The following is a 16,175-nucleotide window of genomic DNA, read 5'->3' as shown; positions in this document are numbered from 1 at the left end:
TATCCCACACATGGAAGATATGTCAGTTGGGCTACACAACAGGCCTCAAGAAGAAGCCAGCCTGTGGTGCATTTTGGTAATGGAATCCTTTAATGGGCTATCCAAAAAAAGCCTGGAGCAGAGCAATCTTAAAAAGCCAAGGCTGCTTCTCTGTATCAGAAAACAATGATGGGCTTATCCCCATTTCCAAGTCATAAAACTTCTGCTGTTCTTCCTCCAGAAATCCCTCCTCCCTTCTCCAAATCTCACTTTTCTTTCAGTTCCAGTTTCACCCTCTTCTGAGAACCTATCTCTGTCTACTCTGATCTTTCGTTTTCTATACAACTCATGTGGGCCAAATCATAACCACAATGAGATATCACTTTACAAAAGTGGTGCAATTGCTTTGGAAAACAGTTTAACAGTTCCTTAAAAAGGGTTACCATATGATCTAGCAATTCCACTCCTAGGTATATACCCAAGAGAAATGAAAACATATGTCCCCACAAAATGTTCACATCAACATTATTCCTAACAGTGAAAAAGTGGAAACAACCCAAATACCTAACAACTGATGAATGGATGAATAAAATGTGGTTTAACCATACAATATTATTCAATGATAAAAAGTAATGAAATGCTCATATATGCTATATCATGAATAAACTTGGGAACCATTATGTTTAGGGAAAGACAAAAGATTATATTTTATATGATTCCATTTATATGAAATGCCCAGAATTGACAAATCTATAGCAACAATAAGTAGGTTAGTGCTTGCCTACGGCTGAGAGGGTTTGAGGGGAATGGGGAGTGACCACTAATGGGTATGGGGTTTCTTTCTGGAGTGATGAAAATGTTCTGGATTTGGATAGTGGTATTTGGAGTATACTGAAAACCATTTAATTATATACTGTAAAAGAGTAAGTTTTATAGTACAGTTTATTTAATAAAGTTGTTTGCAGATTACCACAGCCTACAAGGCCCTGCTCAGGGCCCCAGTCTCTCTCTGACCTCACCCCAGCCTCCCTGCCATCAGTCACTACCCAAACCCACTATCAGTTCCTGAAATCCGTCTAGGGTTTTCTTGCCTCGAGGCCTCAGTATATGCTCCGCTCTGCCTGGAATGAAAAGTCTTGTGAGTTTCTTTACATGACTAATGACTTCTCATCCTTTAAGTCTCAGCTCAAATGTCATCTCCACAGTAAGCCCTCCCTCACTACTCTTATCTAAAATAGGACAGCCGCTCCCATCATCCTCTCTTAGCATCTTGTGTTTATAGCACATCCACATAGCTTTACGTGAACCGATCTTTTTTTCACGTGAACTGATTTTTTTTAATCTGTCAGGTCCACCAGATTGTAAACTCCATGAAAGTTAGGATTAAATATTATTCCCATTAACTCCCAATGTCTAACAATTCCTGGCATTTTAGTGTCTATTAAGTGGTAATTAACATTTTTATTTCCCTGTGTCCTGTCTTCACACATACTGCTCCCTCTTTTGAGACTACTACCACTACTGCCACCACCACCGTCACCACCATGATCAGCACAGCCATCACCATGGCTTCTACTCCCTCTGCCACCATTCTTACCCCCTTCACACCCTTACTCATCTCTCCTGTCTCAACTGAAACATCATCTTGATGAAGCATTCTTTCTTTGGAAGCCCTCCTTAGGAGACAGTCTCTCCTTCACTTATTCACCTATTCATCACCGGCTCCATCTCCCCTATAGCAATGATCTTATTGTCCGACACTCAGGTTTCCTGGTGGGGAGGGGACGTGGAGGGAGTGGTTTTGTTTTACACTCCTGTCTCACTACTATTTTGGAGAGCCTTAAAGCAAAATCTTTTCATTTTTGTGTCCCTAGTACTTAGCATATGACCGGGCACATAACATAGTACTGAAGACAAGTCTACAGGCTAATGCAGAATAAACACCACCACAAAGCAAAATCAGCTGCCCTGTCCTGTCTGTATGCCTTCATATCTTTGAGTATGCTTTTCTCCAAGTCCACAAATGTCAGGTTTCTTCAAACTCATTTAGAATACTTCCTTCAATTACTTACAATCCACTTCCTGCCCTTGGTGCCTGGAAACAATTTCTAGGATGTCACCACAAGCAATATTAAACTGCCACAGTTTCCTGCTGTGTGTCTACATTATCAGTTAAATTGCTTCATATTAACCACATTCCAGTCCACTGGGATCACTCAAACACTAAATAAGATTTAAACACACCTGTTGAAGACTGGCAGTTACCATTGCTCCTTTTCTCTCTCTAGATAAATAAATGTCTGCTCAGGTTTAAGGTTTAGGAGCTTTCCAGAGTGCTACCTGCATACTGGTGACCTTTTCTTTCCTTTGTCAAGTAGATGTTTGGTCTGAGGCAAGACAAGTTTCCTTTATTAAAATGAACATGAACACTCTTCAGAAAAAATAAGGAACTGCTGCCTAGACCAGGACAATTTGGCTTAAAAACTTAACACTTAAACACTCTTCCTCCTCAAGAGTTCAAATAGCAAACTGTTATTTTTTAGCTCTATGTACATTCAACCCAGAGCCTTTAGTTCGGAACTTAATTCAGATCCTAACTATTTCTTAAAAGCATTCCATAAACTCTTCCTAAACAACATTATGTGTCAGGTACTGGGTTTGACACAGGGAACTCAAAGACAAGTAAGACAGTCCCTGCTCTCAAGAAGTTTATGTCGGGCTTAGTATAGGAGGCACACAAGGAACTGGATTTAGTGCTATGACAGTGATAAACACAGGGAGCCACAGAAACAGACAAAGGACACCTGGCCTAGGTGGGGGGAGAGGGTGCACATATGAAGGACACCTGGCCTATGCTGGGGGGGGGGTCCACAGATGAAGGACACCTGGCCTAGGTTGGGGACGAGGGGGCACGGATGAAGGACACCTGGCCTAGGTTGGCGATAAGGGGGCACAGATGAAGGACACATGGCCTAGGTTGGGGACGAGAGGGCACGGATGAAGGACACCTGGCCTAGGTTGGGGAAGAGGGGGCACGGATGAAGGACACCTGGCCTAGGTTGGGGAAGAGGGGGCACGGATGAAGGACACTGGCCTAGGTTGGGGATAAGGGGGCATGGATGAAGGACATCTGGCCTAGGCTGGGTACGAGGGGGCATGGATGAAGGACACTGGCCTAGGTTGGGGATAAGGGGGCATGGATGAAGGACACCTGGCCTAGGCTGAGGAGGGGTGGGGGCAGGGCACTGGCATCAGGGTAGGATTCCTCGGGATGGCATCTGATCTAAGGCCTATAAACACCCATTCTCTCATTTGAAAAATGTAGCTAACAGTAGCTACATCATTGGACAGTTGTGAGGATTTGATAAAATGGTTCACATAAAGCACTACCACCATGCCTGACACAGAGATTGTGTCCAACCAGCCTTAGCTCAAAAGGAAAGACTGAACAAGCACTGAACCTCAACACCTGTGCCTAGCAACTCACCTGCTTTACTACTGATCATATAACAGACACCAGCTTCACAATTACACAGAGTATTGTTTTTAATCAATTTTTATGTTTTAATGAGAGAATGTTGAGTCCTGCTCTGCATGTTCAGTCTAATTCCTGGATTATCAAAACCTTTTTCTCCATTACCTGAAACTCACAGTTCTCTGACATTTCTGGTATAAAATATAGCAGTTTTCTTAAGTCTTTTGTTGGAGAAGGTATAAAAGAAACTAACAATTACCGACTTTTTAATATGGGCCCAGCAGTGATGTTGATACTGTGTTTATTGTGCATAATGACCCTGCAACATATAGTCTTCCCCATTTTACCCTCAGAGCAACTGAGGCAGAAAGAGGTATTTTGTACAAAGTTTCGTAGTCAGCAGACAAAAGAACCGGAATAGGAATCCAAATCTGATTCCACATTGTTAGCCTGACTGGACCACACAATATCAGAGATGAGGAGAGAAAGCACAGGCGGCCAGAGCGCTCTCCTGCTCAGAGGGGCACCCCATGCTCTCCTCCCCCACCCCCAAGACTGTCCTACACAACAGAGCCCGCACACTTAGACTTCACCTCAGCCGGGTGGACACCTTGAGCTCAGTCTGTTCTTTCCTGTCAGGATGGAACAGACGGTCAGTAGTAATCAAAGCCCTGTTTCCCCCCAAAATTAAGGCAGCGCCTAAGAAGATGGCTTCCTCACCACCTGCCCATCCTCATTCCTACCTGCAGGCAGAAGCTACACAGTCAACAGTCACCATAAATCACAACTACTTCTCAGAATTTCTCTCTTCATACTCTCTTTCAGCCTCACCACAAGCTAACATAATTCCCATGTCTAAGTTTTTATCACCAAGCAGTCTAGTTTCAAGATCAAGAAGGCTATTCTTTACACTAATTTGCTTAATAGAATTTCATGCATTAGTATAAGTTCTCTTGCCCAAGCACTCAGAGATAGGCTCCACAAAACAGTCTTAAGAAATGTATTTGTCAACCTGCAACGTTCAAGAGCAAGACAGAGACCTGATGCCTAGTCATCCGAACTTCCACTTGTTGGATCTTCAGGCTGATTCTGACACTGACTTGCCTCATATCTGGCAAGTTTCTGAACTTCTCTGTAACAAGAAAGGTAAGCATCCTCACAAGTATACTCTGCGACTCTATGGTGGCTTTTGTGAAGTGTTTCTAAGTGCTATTGAAATCCCAAGTTTACAACTCTTACTTGGAAGCAGGAGCTAAACTTGGAGTGCCTCTTTAATCCCAATGCTTCACACACTACGTCTTTTTACCTCCCAAGCTTCCTAAGCTCTTATTTGGATCATGCTTCGTTTCCCCCTCATTTCCACAAAAATCAAGAATTAACAGTGTACTCATCGAACTCTTCCATTTTCATTATCATAAGCAAACTTTTCTAGTCTCCGGGCTGCTGCAGCCTGTTAAGACACATTTTGTGAATGGAGGCCTAAGCCGGTCAGGGGACTACAAGGCTGGGCAAAGGACACACTGCATGGACATCGACGGGACAAGAGATGCAATGCTTGAATAATTATTAGATTTCACCCATAAGGCCCTTCCCCTTTCAAACTTCCCTAGCATAACTCACAAAATGCTGAAGTAAACACATGTCTCAGACTTTCTTGTAAGCGGGTTTAAAGTATCCCATGAAAGCTTTTTTAAGGAAAAGCCTGCGCTGCTAACTGGGTTTTTCAGTGCCGTTAAACAATTCTATTACTCATAGAGAAAAAGTGAACATTTGTTAGTGATTAGAGATAAGGCATCTCATGTTCTGGAACTGAGGAAGGGAGAGGCCAAAAGAGGACCTGGCTGGGAGGGGAGATAGAGTCCAAACCAACACACCCAAATGGGACTGCATAAAAGTTGCACTTTCCAAAGTCAACTTCTAGGTCTAGAAAGAGGGCAACAATGTTTCAATGGGTTCCCAAGTCAGATGTATCAACGTTTTCCCGGGAAAACTAACCCCTCACCAGGGACTCCAGATGAATGAATGAGTGAGGGAATTTGCCAGACTGAATTACAAAACCTTTCCAACGATTATCAAGATCAGGTGCTCGGTTACAGCACAGAGGTATCTTCCCTCACAGCCTTTGGCCCTCGCTGTGGGGAGACTTGCATAGACAGGAGGGGGAAACAGGAGAAGAGAGAAAAGGGCCTTCCTCCCCAGGCCATCCAGACCTTCAGTCCCTGAGTGGCCCCTCCCTCTGAAAATCTCACGCGACTTTTATGGGGACCCACAGGCCTTAAGCAGCCAGACTGCCACCTCAGGACCTGCCCGACTCTCAGGGGCGCCCCAAACACCCATTTGGGGAGTTGCTTCTAGAGATTTCTCGCCCTCCCCCCAACAGTTGTGTGACCGTTTTCAGAGGCTCTCTGTAACCCCGGGGAGGGGGCCACCTTGTAATCTCAGCTGTTCCCGCCCTCAGGTGAGGAGGGGACAACTGACCACCAGCGCCCTTCCACCCCGCGCGCACCCCGCCCCCGAGCCTCCCTGGATCGTCATGGCAACCGTCCCCCTCCCCGCGTGACGCCGGCACGCGGGGAGCCCCTTGGGCCCCGGCAACAAGTCCCCCGCGCGGCCCGAGGCCTGCAGCCCTTGCCCTGCAGCCCTTGCCCGGCCTCGCCGCCCCTCGCCCGGCCCGGCTCCGCCCGGCCCGGCCGCACTCACTTGATCCTGGAGCCCATGGTCCCCGGGCCTCCTCATGGGCCCGCGGGCCCCGCTCGGCGCTGCGCTGCCCGCCCGTCTGCGGCCGACCGGCCTCCCTCCGGCGTTCTCCCCGCCCCTTCCTCCCTTCCCTCAAGCTGAGGCCCGCCCGCTCGAGGCTCGCTCCCCCGCCGCCGCCGCCGCCGCCGCCGCCGCCTCCCGGGGTTAATGCACTCGCTTCAGCCCGGCGAACGCCATGGTCGCCGGCGCGCGTGCCCGGCGCGCACCGCCCCCTCCGCCTCTCACACCGCCGCCCCCTCCCGCCCGCACCGCCGCCGCCCGTGGGGGCTGCCGGGAAGTGTAGTCCGCTCGCGGGAGGCAGTGCCGCCTGAGGGCGGTTGCGGCGGCGGGAACCGCGCATCCGCCGGGGTGGACTCCCGGAGCTCAGTGCGTGGTGCTTTCCGGGTGCAGGCACCTAAAGAGCTCCCCTCCCACTGTTCTCCTATAGAAACCAACACCTACAACCCCTCTGAAAAGATCTTCATCCCATAGAGACCCCCAAGCTCACCTGAAGAAACCTTTACCCATTCCTCTCCTGTGGGGTCCTCCCACCCGGTGGCTCTGGCGTAGAGATAATCTGTCTCCCATTCAGGCCTCCAGGAAGACACAACTTTTTCCTTTGAAAATCCCATACCTTTCAGTAAGTTCCTTAAGGGAGCCATAGCCCCTCTTCTCTGTCGCACCAGACACTTCCCCAGCATGGTTCTTGATGGAGACCCCCTTAGACCTTAAACCTCTTAGACCTTTAAGGAGACCTCACATCCCCACAGGAAAGCCACCTGAGGGCTTCATAGGACCCATTTAGTGGCTCTGCTCTGCCCTACCCTTGAGGATCTCTGCCTCCCTTTGTTAGCCATTTGGGGGGCTCCAGTAGAGAAATCTCATGTCACCATAACAGTCCCTGATAGAGACTAAGTCAAGGCAAATGAAGGTACTTGAGAGCCAAGATCGCCAACCTGCTCCGCCTTGGGGCTCATTTTAATGAATGCCCCAATATCATCCCCTCTAGGCCTGGAGGAATCACAAAGGCAGCAGTAATGATCACTACCATTAGCTACTGTTCAGTGCATGGGTGAGTGAGTGCCCTCTCTGAAGCAGGCACTCTATTTCCCCTACATGGTTAGCACCAATGTTCACAATAATCTTGTGAGTTTACCCCCTCTTTTCACAAAGAGGAAACTGAGGCATGTGTTCAAGGTTACATAGCTAGCAACTGGTGGAGTGGAGATTAGCATCCGGGCTGAATAACGCCAGACACGTGACATAGTTATGCTTTAGGATGGCACCTTTGGCCACAAGTCAGAAGACACTGTAGGTTCATGGTTCACTTTTGAAATTAGGCTTTTCTTCTCTTTTTTACACTTTTCTGTTCTGAAATTCCGTTCATCTCTTCTAACATTTTAGCTCTTATAAATTCATGGAGTAGCTCTCCACCCCACAGTCACTACAGTAACTAGTCCCAGCCAGGCAGGGAGCAAAGAAAGCAAGAACTCCTTTTGGAGTTACATTCTAGATAAAGATAATGTCTCTCTTTTGCCTATGCCCTGAGGTTGTTGAAGGCATAGAATGAAGTTTTTTGAATTCAAACAAACAAACAAAAATTTAAAATGTCCAAACTGCCATTTTGAATTCAAAGTCTTTTGCATCCAGACACCAACAGTGACTTATAAACAACCCCAGGAGCAAAGCTCTGCTAGACAGGCAGGGCCTCTGTGGTGTTTATTCACCTAGTTTCCTATGAACCCTGTCCAAGGAACAGTTGTTATCAAGATCTTGCCTGGAATGAGCAGCCAGTTCAAAAGCTCTGAGCAGGAGACTATAAATAAAACAGAGTTATTTGGTGGAGGGCAAAGCTGGCTGCTTTTCAAAGGAGGTTGTAGCCATCCTGGCCACAAAAATGTCTGAGTGCCTGCTGGGTGGTGGTGGTGGTGGTGGTGTGTGTGTGTATGACAGAGGGGGAGACTGGATAGGGAGGGTTATATATCTGTCCAGGTGGCCACTGAGACTGCAGGGTGGTCTGGGGAGAACGCACTGAACTGGGAGTTAGGAGCCTGGTTTCTAATGCTAGCTCCATCACTGACTAGCAGAGAGATTTTAAGCAAATGGTTAGACAATCGTCTGCTTCAGTTTCCTCCTCAGTAGAATGGGGTAGAGAGCTCAAGGAGGAGCTCACATCACAAGAGAGAGTGTGATGGAGGAATTAAGAGGGCAGGCTCTGGAGCCAGACTGCCTGGGTTCAAATCTCAGCTCGGTCTCTTACTAAATATGTGCCTTCAGGTAAGTTATTCCCTTTCTCTGTGCCTCAGGTTCTTTGTCTGTAAAATGGAAATTATGGTAATGGCTCTATCTTACTGAGGTGGCATGGGAACTAAATGAGTTAATGACACAAAGTACGTAAACAGTGACTAATATATAGTAAGCACTCAAAAATTATCAGCAACTATTATATGCAAGACACTTAGCACAGTTCGGCTTCTATTATTAATAGTAATAATCTTCATAATAAATAGTCCTGTACTTGAATTCAGTAGACCTGAGTTCCCAGCCCAGGATGTAATTGTTTACATTCTGAAACAATTAGAAGTCAGTTCAACTGTGCACTGAAATAACTGAAGAAGACTGAAATAACAGTGGCTGAAAAAAATAGAAGTTTATTTCTCTTTCACATATGGTCAGGAGATGAACATTCCAGAGCTGGTATGACAATTCCATAAATCATACTCTAAGATTTGAAGGCATATCGACAGGACAGGGCAGCTGATTTGGTCTTGGGTTGATGTTTATTCTGCATTAGGTTGTAAACGTGTCTTCTGTTCCTCAGACTGTGACCTCTTTGAGGCTGGTTAGCCAGAATTCTACCTTATTGCTCCCCTATTCTCCAGATGCAGCTTCCACCTCATGGTCCAAGATGGCTGCTTGAACTACCTCGCCTTCTAATCTGCGACCAAGCCAAAGGAAAGGAAGACGGTCATGCCCCACCCCAAGCCCTAATCTTTAAGTACATTTCCCTGGAGTTGCACCTACTGCTCCATTTACATTCCATGGGTCAGAACTTAGTTATACAACCACATCTCACTAGGAAATATAGCCTTTATTTCAGAAATCATGTGCACAGCTGAAGCCGGGGTGGGTGGTGTGTTTCCAGGGAAGAAGGGGAGTACAGACACTGCAATCTCAGCCAAGCCATGCTTGGCTATGTGACCTTGGACAAGCCCCTGACTTTCTCTGGCCCTCAGTTTCCCTATATCCAAAGTAAGAGATTCAGGCCAGATAACCTCTCTCCAAAGTCCTTTTCAGTTCCAAAATTCTCTAATCAGTAGCTTACTGTTTTATAATTCCTTTAAACCTAGGTGAATCTGATGTCGTTCAAACAAAAGGAGACCTCTCTGCCAAGTACATGGCAGAATCAACTGTTGGAATTAAAACCTGCTGGTGATGAGAAGGGGTTTAGGAACTTTACCTTCTAGACTATTGTCAAAATAGGCTAACTAAGCACATCTAGCAGATAAAAAGTCCGACAGTGTGTGTGCAGACACTGATGCTCCTGGGTTTCCAAGCTGGCTCTCACTCTTCTGTACCTGTTTGGTTTTTCTGCTTAGGATTTAAAGGACTGTGTCTATTGAGGGGAGAAGAGCAACCCCAAGGAGCTTTAATACCCCACTAATGATACAGTATGAAACGGCAGGACTGCTGGGCCAGTGGTCTATTATTCCTAGTATACTGAGTTGTGATTATATATATTTTTTAATTGAGATATAATTTACATGTCATAAAATTCACCATTTTAATGTGTACAATTCAGTGGTTGTTAGCATAGTCACAAAGTTGTGCAACTAGCACCAATGTCTAATTCTAGAACACTTCATCCCAAAAAGAAACCCTGCACCCATTAGCAGTCACTCACGTTTCCTGCCCTCCCCCGAGCCCCTGGCAACCATGAATCTACTTTCTGCCTCTGTGGATTTGCCTATTCATACAAGTGAAATCATTTAATAATATGGCCTTTCTGTCTGGCTTCTTGTACTTAATATAATATTTTCAAAGATCATCCATGTACCATCTATCAGTACTTCATTCTTTTTTATTGTGTAATAATATTCTATTGTGTGGATAGGCCACATTTTGTTTGTGCACAGCTGTTATTGATGGATATTGGGGTTGTTTCCACGTTTTGGCGATTATGATACCTATGATTATTTTTGCGTGGACATATGTTTCTAATTCTCTTGGGTGTTGTGGTTATATTCTGCAGGAAGAATCCACAGCTCAATTAAATAGGGGTGCTGCTCCCCTCACCGAAAAAAGGAGGGTTATGTAATGAGGTAAATTTGGGATATGCAGAATCATACCAAGTTAAATGGGTTTCTTTACTGAACTCGTGAACTTTCAGGTTGGCAAAGTGCATTGTGGATTGCGTAAGAGGTGAACGTAGGCAATACGTACCAGTCGTTAAGAGGACCAACTCTGGAATTAGGCAGACCCAACTTACTAGTTGAGTGAACTTGGAGAAAGTTAAACTCTCTGAGCCTTAGTTTCCTCATCTTTAATAAGGGGATTATAATACCCACCTCATGAAGATGAAATAAAGAATGTAAGATTCCTACTTTATATTTGGTATTTAATAAATGAGATTATTGTTCTTGTTTTGTTTTTTTGTTTGTTTCTTTTTGGCCTTGCCATGCGGCTTGCAGGATCTTAGTTCACTGACCAGGGATTGAACCAGAGCCCGTAGCAGTGAAAGTGCTGAGTCCTAACTGCTGGACCGCCAGGGAATTCCTGAGATTATGATTCTTCTAAACTGTCATATTGATAAAGACAGGAAAAATATCGGCTTGTCCATATCTAGACCTCACCATCTAGTACAGAGCCTGGCATGCAGGCAGTGACTAATAAATATTGAATTAGTTACTCATTCGAGGCACATTTCCTAGGAATAATAAGCCTCAGAACAAGATTTGGTACTAATTTTTTTCTTAAATTTGAACTTAGTATACTGAGTTAGTACATCTTTACCTTCTATTTTTCATATTTTCTTTTTTACATCGTGGTAAAATATGCATAACATAAAATTTACCACTTTAACCATTTTTAAGTGTATAGTTCAGTGGTAGTATGTATATTCACATTATTATGCAACTATCGCCATCACCCATCTCCAGAACTTTCTCCAAAATCATCCTAAACTGAAACTTACCTATTAAACAATATATCCCATTCCTCTCACCCCCAGCCCCTGGCAGTCACATCCTACTTTCTGTCTCTATGAACTTGACTACTGTAAGTACCTCATATAAGTGGAATCATACCGTATTTGTCCTTCTGTGATTGGCTTATCACACTTAGCATAATGTCTTCAAGGTTCATTCATGGTGAAACATATATCAGAATCTCCTTCCTTTCCATTGTTTATCCAGTCATCTCTCACTTGAGTTGCTTCCACCTTTTGGCTATTGTGAACAATGCTACTATGAACATGGGTGTACAGATAACTGATTGTGTCCATGCTTTCAGTTCTTTTGAGTATATACTCAGAAGTGAAATTGCTGGATCATGGGGTAATTCTATTTTTAATTTTTTTTGAGGAACCGCCATATTGTCTTACATTCCCTCCAGCAGGGCATAAGGGTTCCAATTTCTCCGCCTCCTCACCAACACTTGTTATTTTCTGTGTGTGTGTGTGTATGTGTTTGTTTTTTGTTTTTTTTATATATTTATTTTTATTTTGGCTGCGTTGGGTCTTCGTTACTGCGCGCGGGCTTTCTCTAGTTGCGGCGAGCCGGGGCTACTCTTCATTGCGGTGCGCGGGCTTCTCTTGTTGCAGAGCACGGGCTCTAGGCAAGTGGACTTCAGTAGTTGTGGCATGCAGGCTTCAGTAGTTGTGACTCCAGGGCTCTAGAGCGCGTGCTCATTAGTTGTGGCGCACGAGCTTAGTTGCTCCGCGGCATGTGGGATCTTCCCAGACCAGGGATCAAACCCATGTCCCCTGCATTGGCAGGCGGATTCTTAACCACTGTGCCACCAGGGAAGTCCAGTTCTTTGTTTTTTTTAATAGTAGCCATCCTAATGGGTGTGAGGTGGTTTTGATTTGCATTTCCCTAATTAGTGATGCTGAGCATCTTTTCATGTGCTTATTGGCCACTTGTATACCTTATTTGGAGAAATGTCTATCTAAGTCCTTTGCTCATTTTTTAATCAGGTTGTTTTGTTGTTTTCGTTGTTGTTGAGTTGTAGGAGTTATGTATTCTGGATATTAACCTCTTATCAGTTACATGATTTGTAAATACATTCCCCCATTCTGTGGGTTCCCTTTTCACTCTGTTGAAGTGTAATTGACAGAAAAGTTTAAAATTTTGATGTAGTCCAATTTATCTATTTTTTCTCTTGTAACTTGTGCATTTGGTGTCATATCCAAGAAATCACTGCTAAATCTAATGTCATAAAGCTTTCCCCCTATGTTTTCTTCTAAGAGTTTTTATGATTTTAGCTCTTACATCTAGGTTTTTATCTAACTTGAGTTAATTTTTCTATAGGGAAAGGTCTTTGTTTTCTTTGGGGGCTAAAAGTGTGCCTGAGCCCTTCTCCTTACGTGGTTAGTAACCCCAGCCAGGGTGCTCACCTGCTCTCCGATTGTATGATTCATTATTCCATTATTGTTAACAATACTATTCAATACCTTGCAAATACTTAATGGTTTATATTTTTCCAACTGCTCAATAATCAGGGAGAGCTATCGTCCTTGCTTTAGAAATGAAGATGCTGATACACAGTAGGCGTAAGCGACTTACCTGAGGTGAAACAGACAGAAAGTGATGGAGCCAGGACTCAGCCCAGATGCCCTAACTACTATTGTGGGTTTATTTGTTAGTTCCCTAAGATATAATGTTTTATTTTACTATGGTTTTCTTTCACCAATTTATTCATTAATTCATCAGATATTTTCTTTAGTGATAATAATAACTTCATATTGTTAAAAAATAAAAAAACAAGAATAAATAGCACATGTAATTCCTTTGTAGTCCTCTCCTGGCCATACATGAATGGAGATTGATGTACTTATGTCTTTTGTTACAGAAGCTAAGAGCATGGGCTCTGTGTGCATGACCATGGGCAAATTAGTAACCTCTCTCAGACTCAGTGTCCTCATTTGTAAAATGAGGATAATAGTGCCTTCCTCACAGGGTCATTGTGAGAATTAAATGTGTGAACTCATGTGAAGCACACAGATTTACCTTGCTTTTAGTAATGGCTCAATGTGACCTATTGTCTTCTTAATAACAAACAACCAATAAAAGCCAAATTCTAAGAAAGGCCAGTGAGAATTGATGATTTAAGGCCTTGGTTCCCATAATTAGCCATGTGTATCAGCATCACCTGTGATGCTTGTTAGTAATATGGAGTCCAGGGTTCTGATCCTGAATATTCTGATTTAGAAGCAAGATCAGAAACTCTGTGGGTTTAACAAGTTCCTCAGGTGATACAGCTCCAAAATCACTGGATCTGTGGGAACCACTGATTTAAGCTTTACCCAGATGCCAACATGAATTGAATTCCCATTAGAACCTACAGGGCCTCAACAGGCCACGGGCTCCTCTCCCAAGTGTCACCAGCCTCCAGCTCTGGATCCTGCATTCCTCCTGCTGTCTTCCTAAAACAATCAGTGCATCTGGCTTAACATTGTTGGTACTTAGAGACCCAAGGTAGGTGTCATCAACAATCCATTCACTCACGTACCGAATCCCTCCTATGTGCCAGGTCCTGTGCTTAGAACTCTTCTTTTGCTCCCAGCTGAGGCCCATTCGTCTCCCCAGCCCCTCAGTGTAGCACTGAGCAAACATTTTCAGTGGCCTTACTGTGTGCTTGGTGCCTAATGCTTGTTGCCGGGGATACCTCTATAAATAAGAGGGTCTGTGGATGAGACACAGTACAGAGTGGACACCCTGTAAAAGGATCTCTGTGTTCCCGAACTTGCTTCTGACCTCCTTGCCTTGCCCCTGGTGCCCAGATCTCTGGGTTTTCCAGCTCACTACCTTGCAATTTGTTCTTCCACATTCCTTCTCTCTGCACCTCTATTTTTACCTCTATTTTAAATTTTATACCTGCATTGTCTACCCAGCCCCAACCTTGGCTCTTCTCAAACCACCTTGGGTATTAATTCTGCTTGTCAGGACTTCTAGGGCCCCCTGCTCTAGAGCTGCTTCCACTTCCACCTGATTTACCAGTATTTTAGGCAAGACTCAGGCCTAAACTCCAGAGGTCCTGTTCTCCTCTTCCATGTTGAAAATGGTCACCATGTATCCCCACCCTTTTGGGAGTGAGCTGGAGAGTTTGTAGGACTCTGCCCCACTGTACTCTTGGACTCTTTTGCCAGTTTTCCTTTATTTTATACTTTTCCCCATAGGTATTTATATATATCGCTAATATATATAATGTAAATTATTTTCCCTACTTCCTTCAACTGCCCCTTTTCCTAAGGCTCACATAACCATTTTAGTATTTTGGTTGTGAGCAGAAAATATAGTTGATGGAATTCTAAAGTTTCAATCCTAATATATCTCCCACTTCACAAATCAAGGCACACAAAGTGAGTGACGGTAACATACTTGCCTTAGCAACTGAGTGGAGATTAATACCACAGTTCTTTGACCTCTTGGCCTGGGCAGAGTTTTTGCTGGTCAGTCAGAGTGGCCATGACACTGGGGAGGAGATCCTCTGATCCAGTTCAATGACAGAGTTGTTTTTAATTTGTAGGTAACTTACTGAGGTCCTCAAAGGTGGCTCTACCTCCTGAAAATAATGACCCAACCTCTTGTGAGCTCTGCTTCCAGTGGTGAAAGTCAAATCTCTTTAGGGACAATAGAGACAGTATTGTGTGATGGTTAGGGCACAGGCTGCCTGGGGTTGAATCCTGGCCCTACTAGAGCAAATTACTTAACCTTAACTTAGTTTTCTCATCTGGGAAATGGAGGTATTGTTAGTACTTGTTTCATGGGTAGGTAACAAGAATAAAATTATTATATCCATAAACACTGAAGACTCAGCAGTAAGTATTTGAAAAAAGAATTATCATAGGTACAATTGGTGACCACTGACCACATGCTTTACTCACATTATCTTCAATCTTTCAACACCCCTGAAAGGTTTGTATTCAGATATACATTTTCAGAGAGGAGAGGTGATTTGCCCACAGTCACCCAGCCAAAAGCAATTTAGGAGCTGAGAGTTGCGCTAAAGGGCTGTCTGATTCCCAAGCTGCCTCTTCTTCCAAAACAGCTTCTACCAATCCTCATTCTTTCTCTCTGTCTCTCTCAGCTCAGCTAAAAAATATCCTGAGCAGCATCCTCATTAGCTAATATGCATACATTATTTTTTGCTTTCTGAACATAATTGGCTCATTCAAAGGGAAGGCTTCCACCTACATGAAGGAAGGAGCTGAGCTGCTCTGTGAAAACCCATCTGAATTCAGAAAAGTCAGCTGCCTGGGGAAGCCCCTCTGCTTCCAGGCTTGTGTCCCTAGCCGGATGGCAGCGTGGCAGAGTGGAAAACAAACCTGCCATTCACACACTCCCGCCACATTTGAGCTGAGTGACTTTGGGCAAGTCCCTTCCCATTTCCCAAGAGTCAGTCTCCTCAGCTGTTAAATGGAGCTCTTAGAAGCACTTGCCTTAGAGTTGTGGTGAAGATTAAATGAGATAATACGTGGGGCCTGACATTTAGTATACAGCCCCTCAAAATCTGGGAGCTTCTACGACATAGGCATCCTGTATAGAATAAACAACCAACACTTGCAGGAGAGGCAGGATGGCTTAGTGATGAAATGCCCAGGGTCTGGAGTCAGAGGGATGATGGATCAAACCCCAGCATGTACCAGGCTCTGGTTCTGTGACACAGTTTCTTTCTCTCCCCAAGCCTCAGTTTTCCTGTAGTAAAAAAGATATAATATATATAAAGAGCTCAATAATGAACAGTGGCTGCATTCACAGCAAGC

The 16,175-nt window shown here is 44.5% G+C and overlaps 1 protein-coding gene across 6 annotated transcripts in view; it reads right to left on the bottom strand.

Annotated features, from left to right (window-relative positions):
- DENND1A (DENN domain containing 1A) overlaps window positions 1-6,250 on the bottom strand; it is a 535,812-nt gene extending 529,562 nt beyond the window's left edge. For 4 of the 6 annotated variants that reach the window (XM_068552005.1, XM_068552010.1, XM_068552006.1 and 1 more), the window contains exon 1: window positions 6,155-6,250. In XM_068552005.1, coding sequence (XP_068408106.1) covers window positions 6,155-6,171 — 17 coding nt within the window. In that variant the 5' untranslated portion in view covers window positions 6,172-6,250. The remainder of the gene's footprint in view (window positions 1-6,154) is intronic. The other 2 variants (XM_068552009.1, XM_068552008.1) reach the window with 1 other exon arrangement.
- Between the last annotated feature and the right edge of the window lie 9,925 nt (window positions 6,251-16,175).

The sequence above is a fragment of the Eschrichtius robustus genome, chromosome 10 (assembly GCF_028021215.1).
Source record: "Eschrichtius robustus isolate mEscRob2 chromosome 10, mEscRob2.pri, whole genome shotgun sequence".
Lineage (NCBI taxonomy): Eukaryota > Metazoa > Chordata > Mammalia > Artiodactyla > Eschrichtiidae > Eschrichtius > Eschrichtius robustus.
The sequence above is the reverse complement of the archived record's forward strand: the minus strand, read 5'-3'. Positions and strand labels throughout refer to the sequence as shown.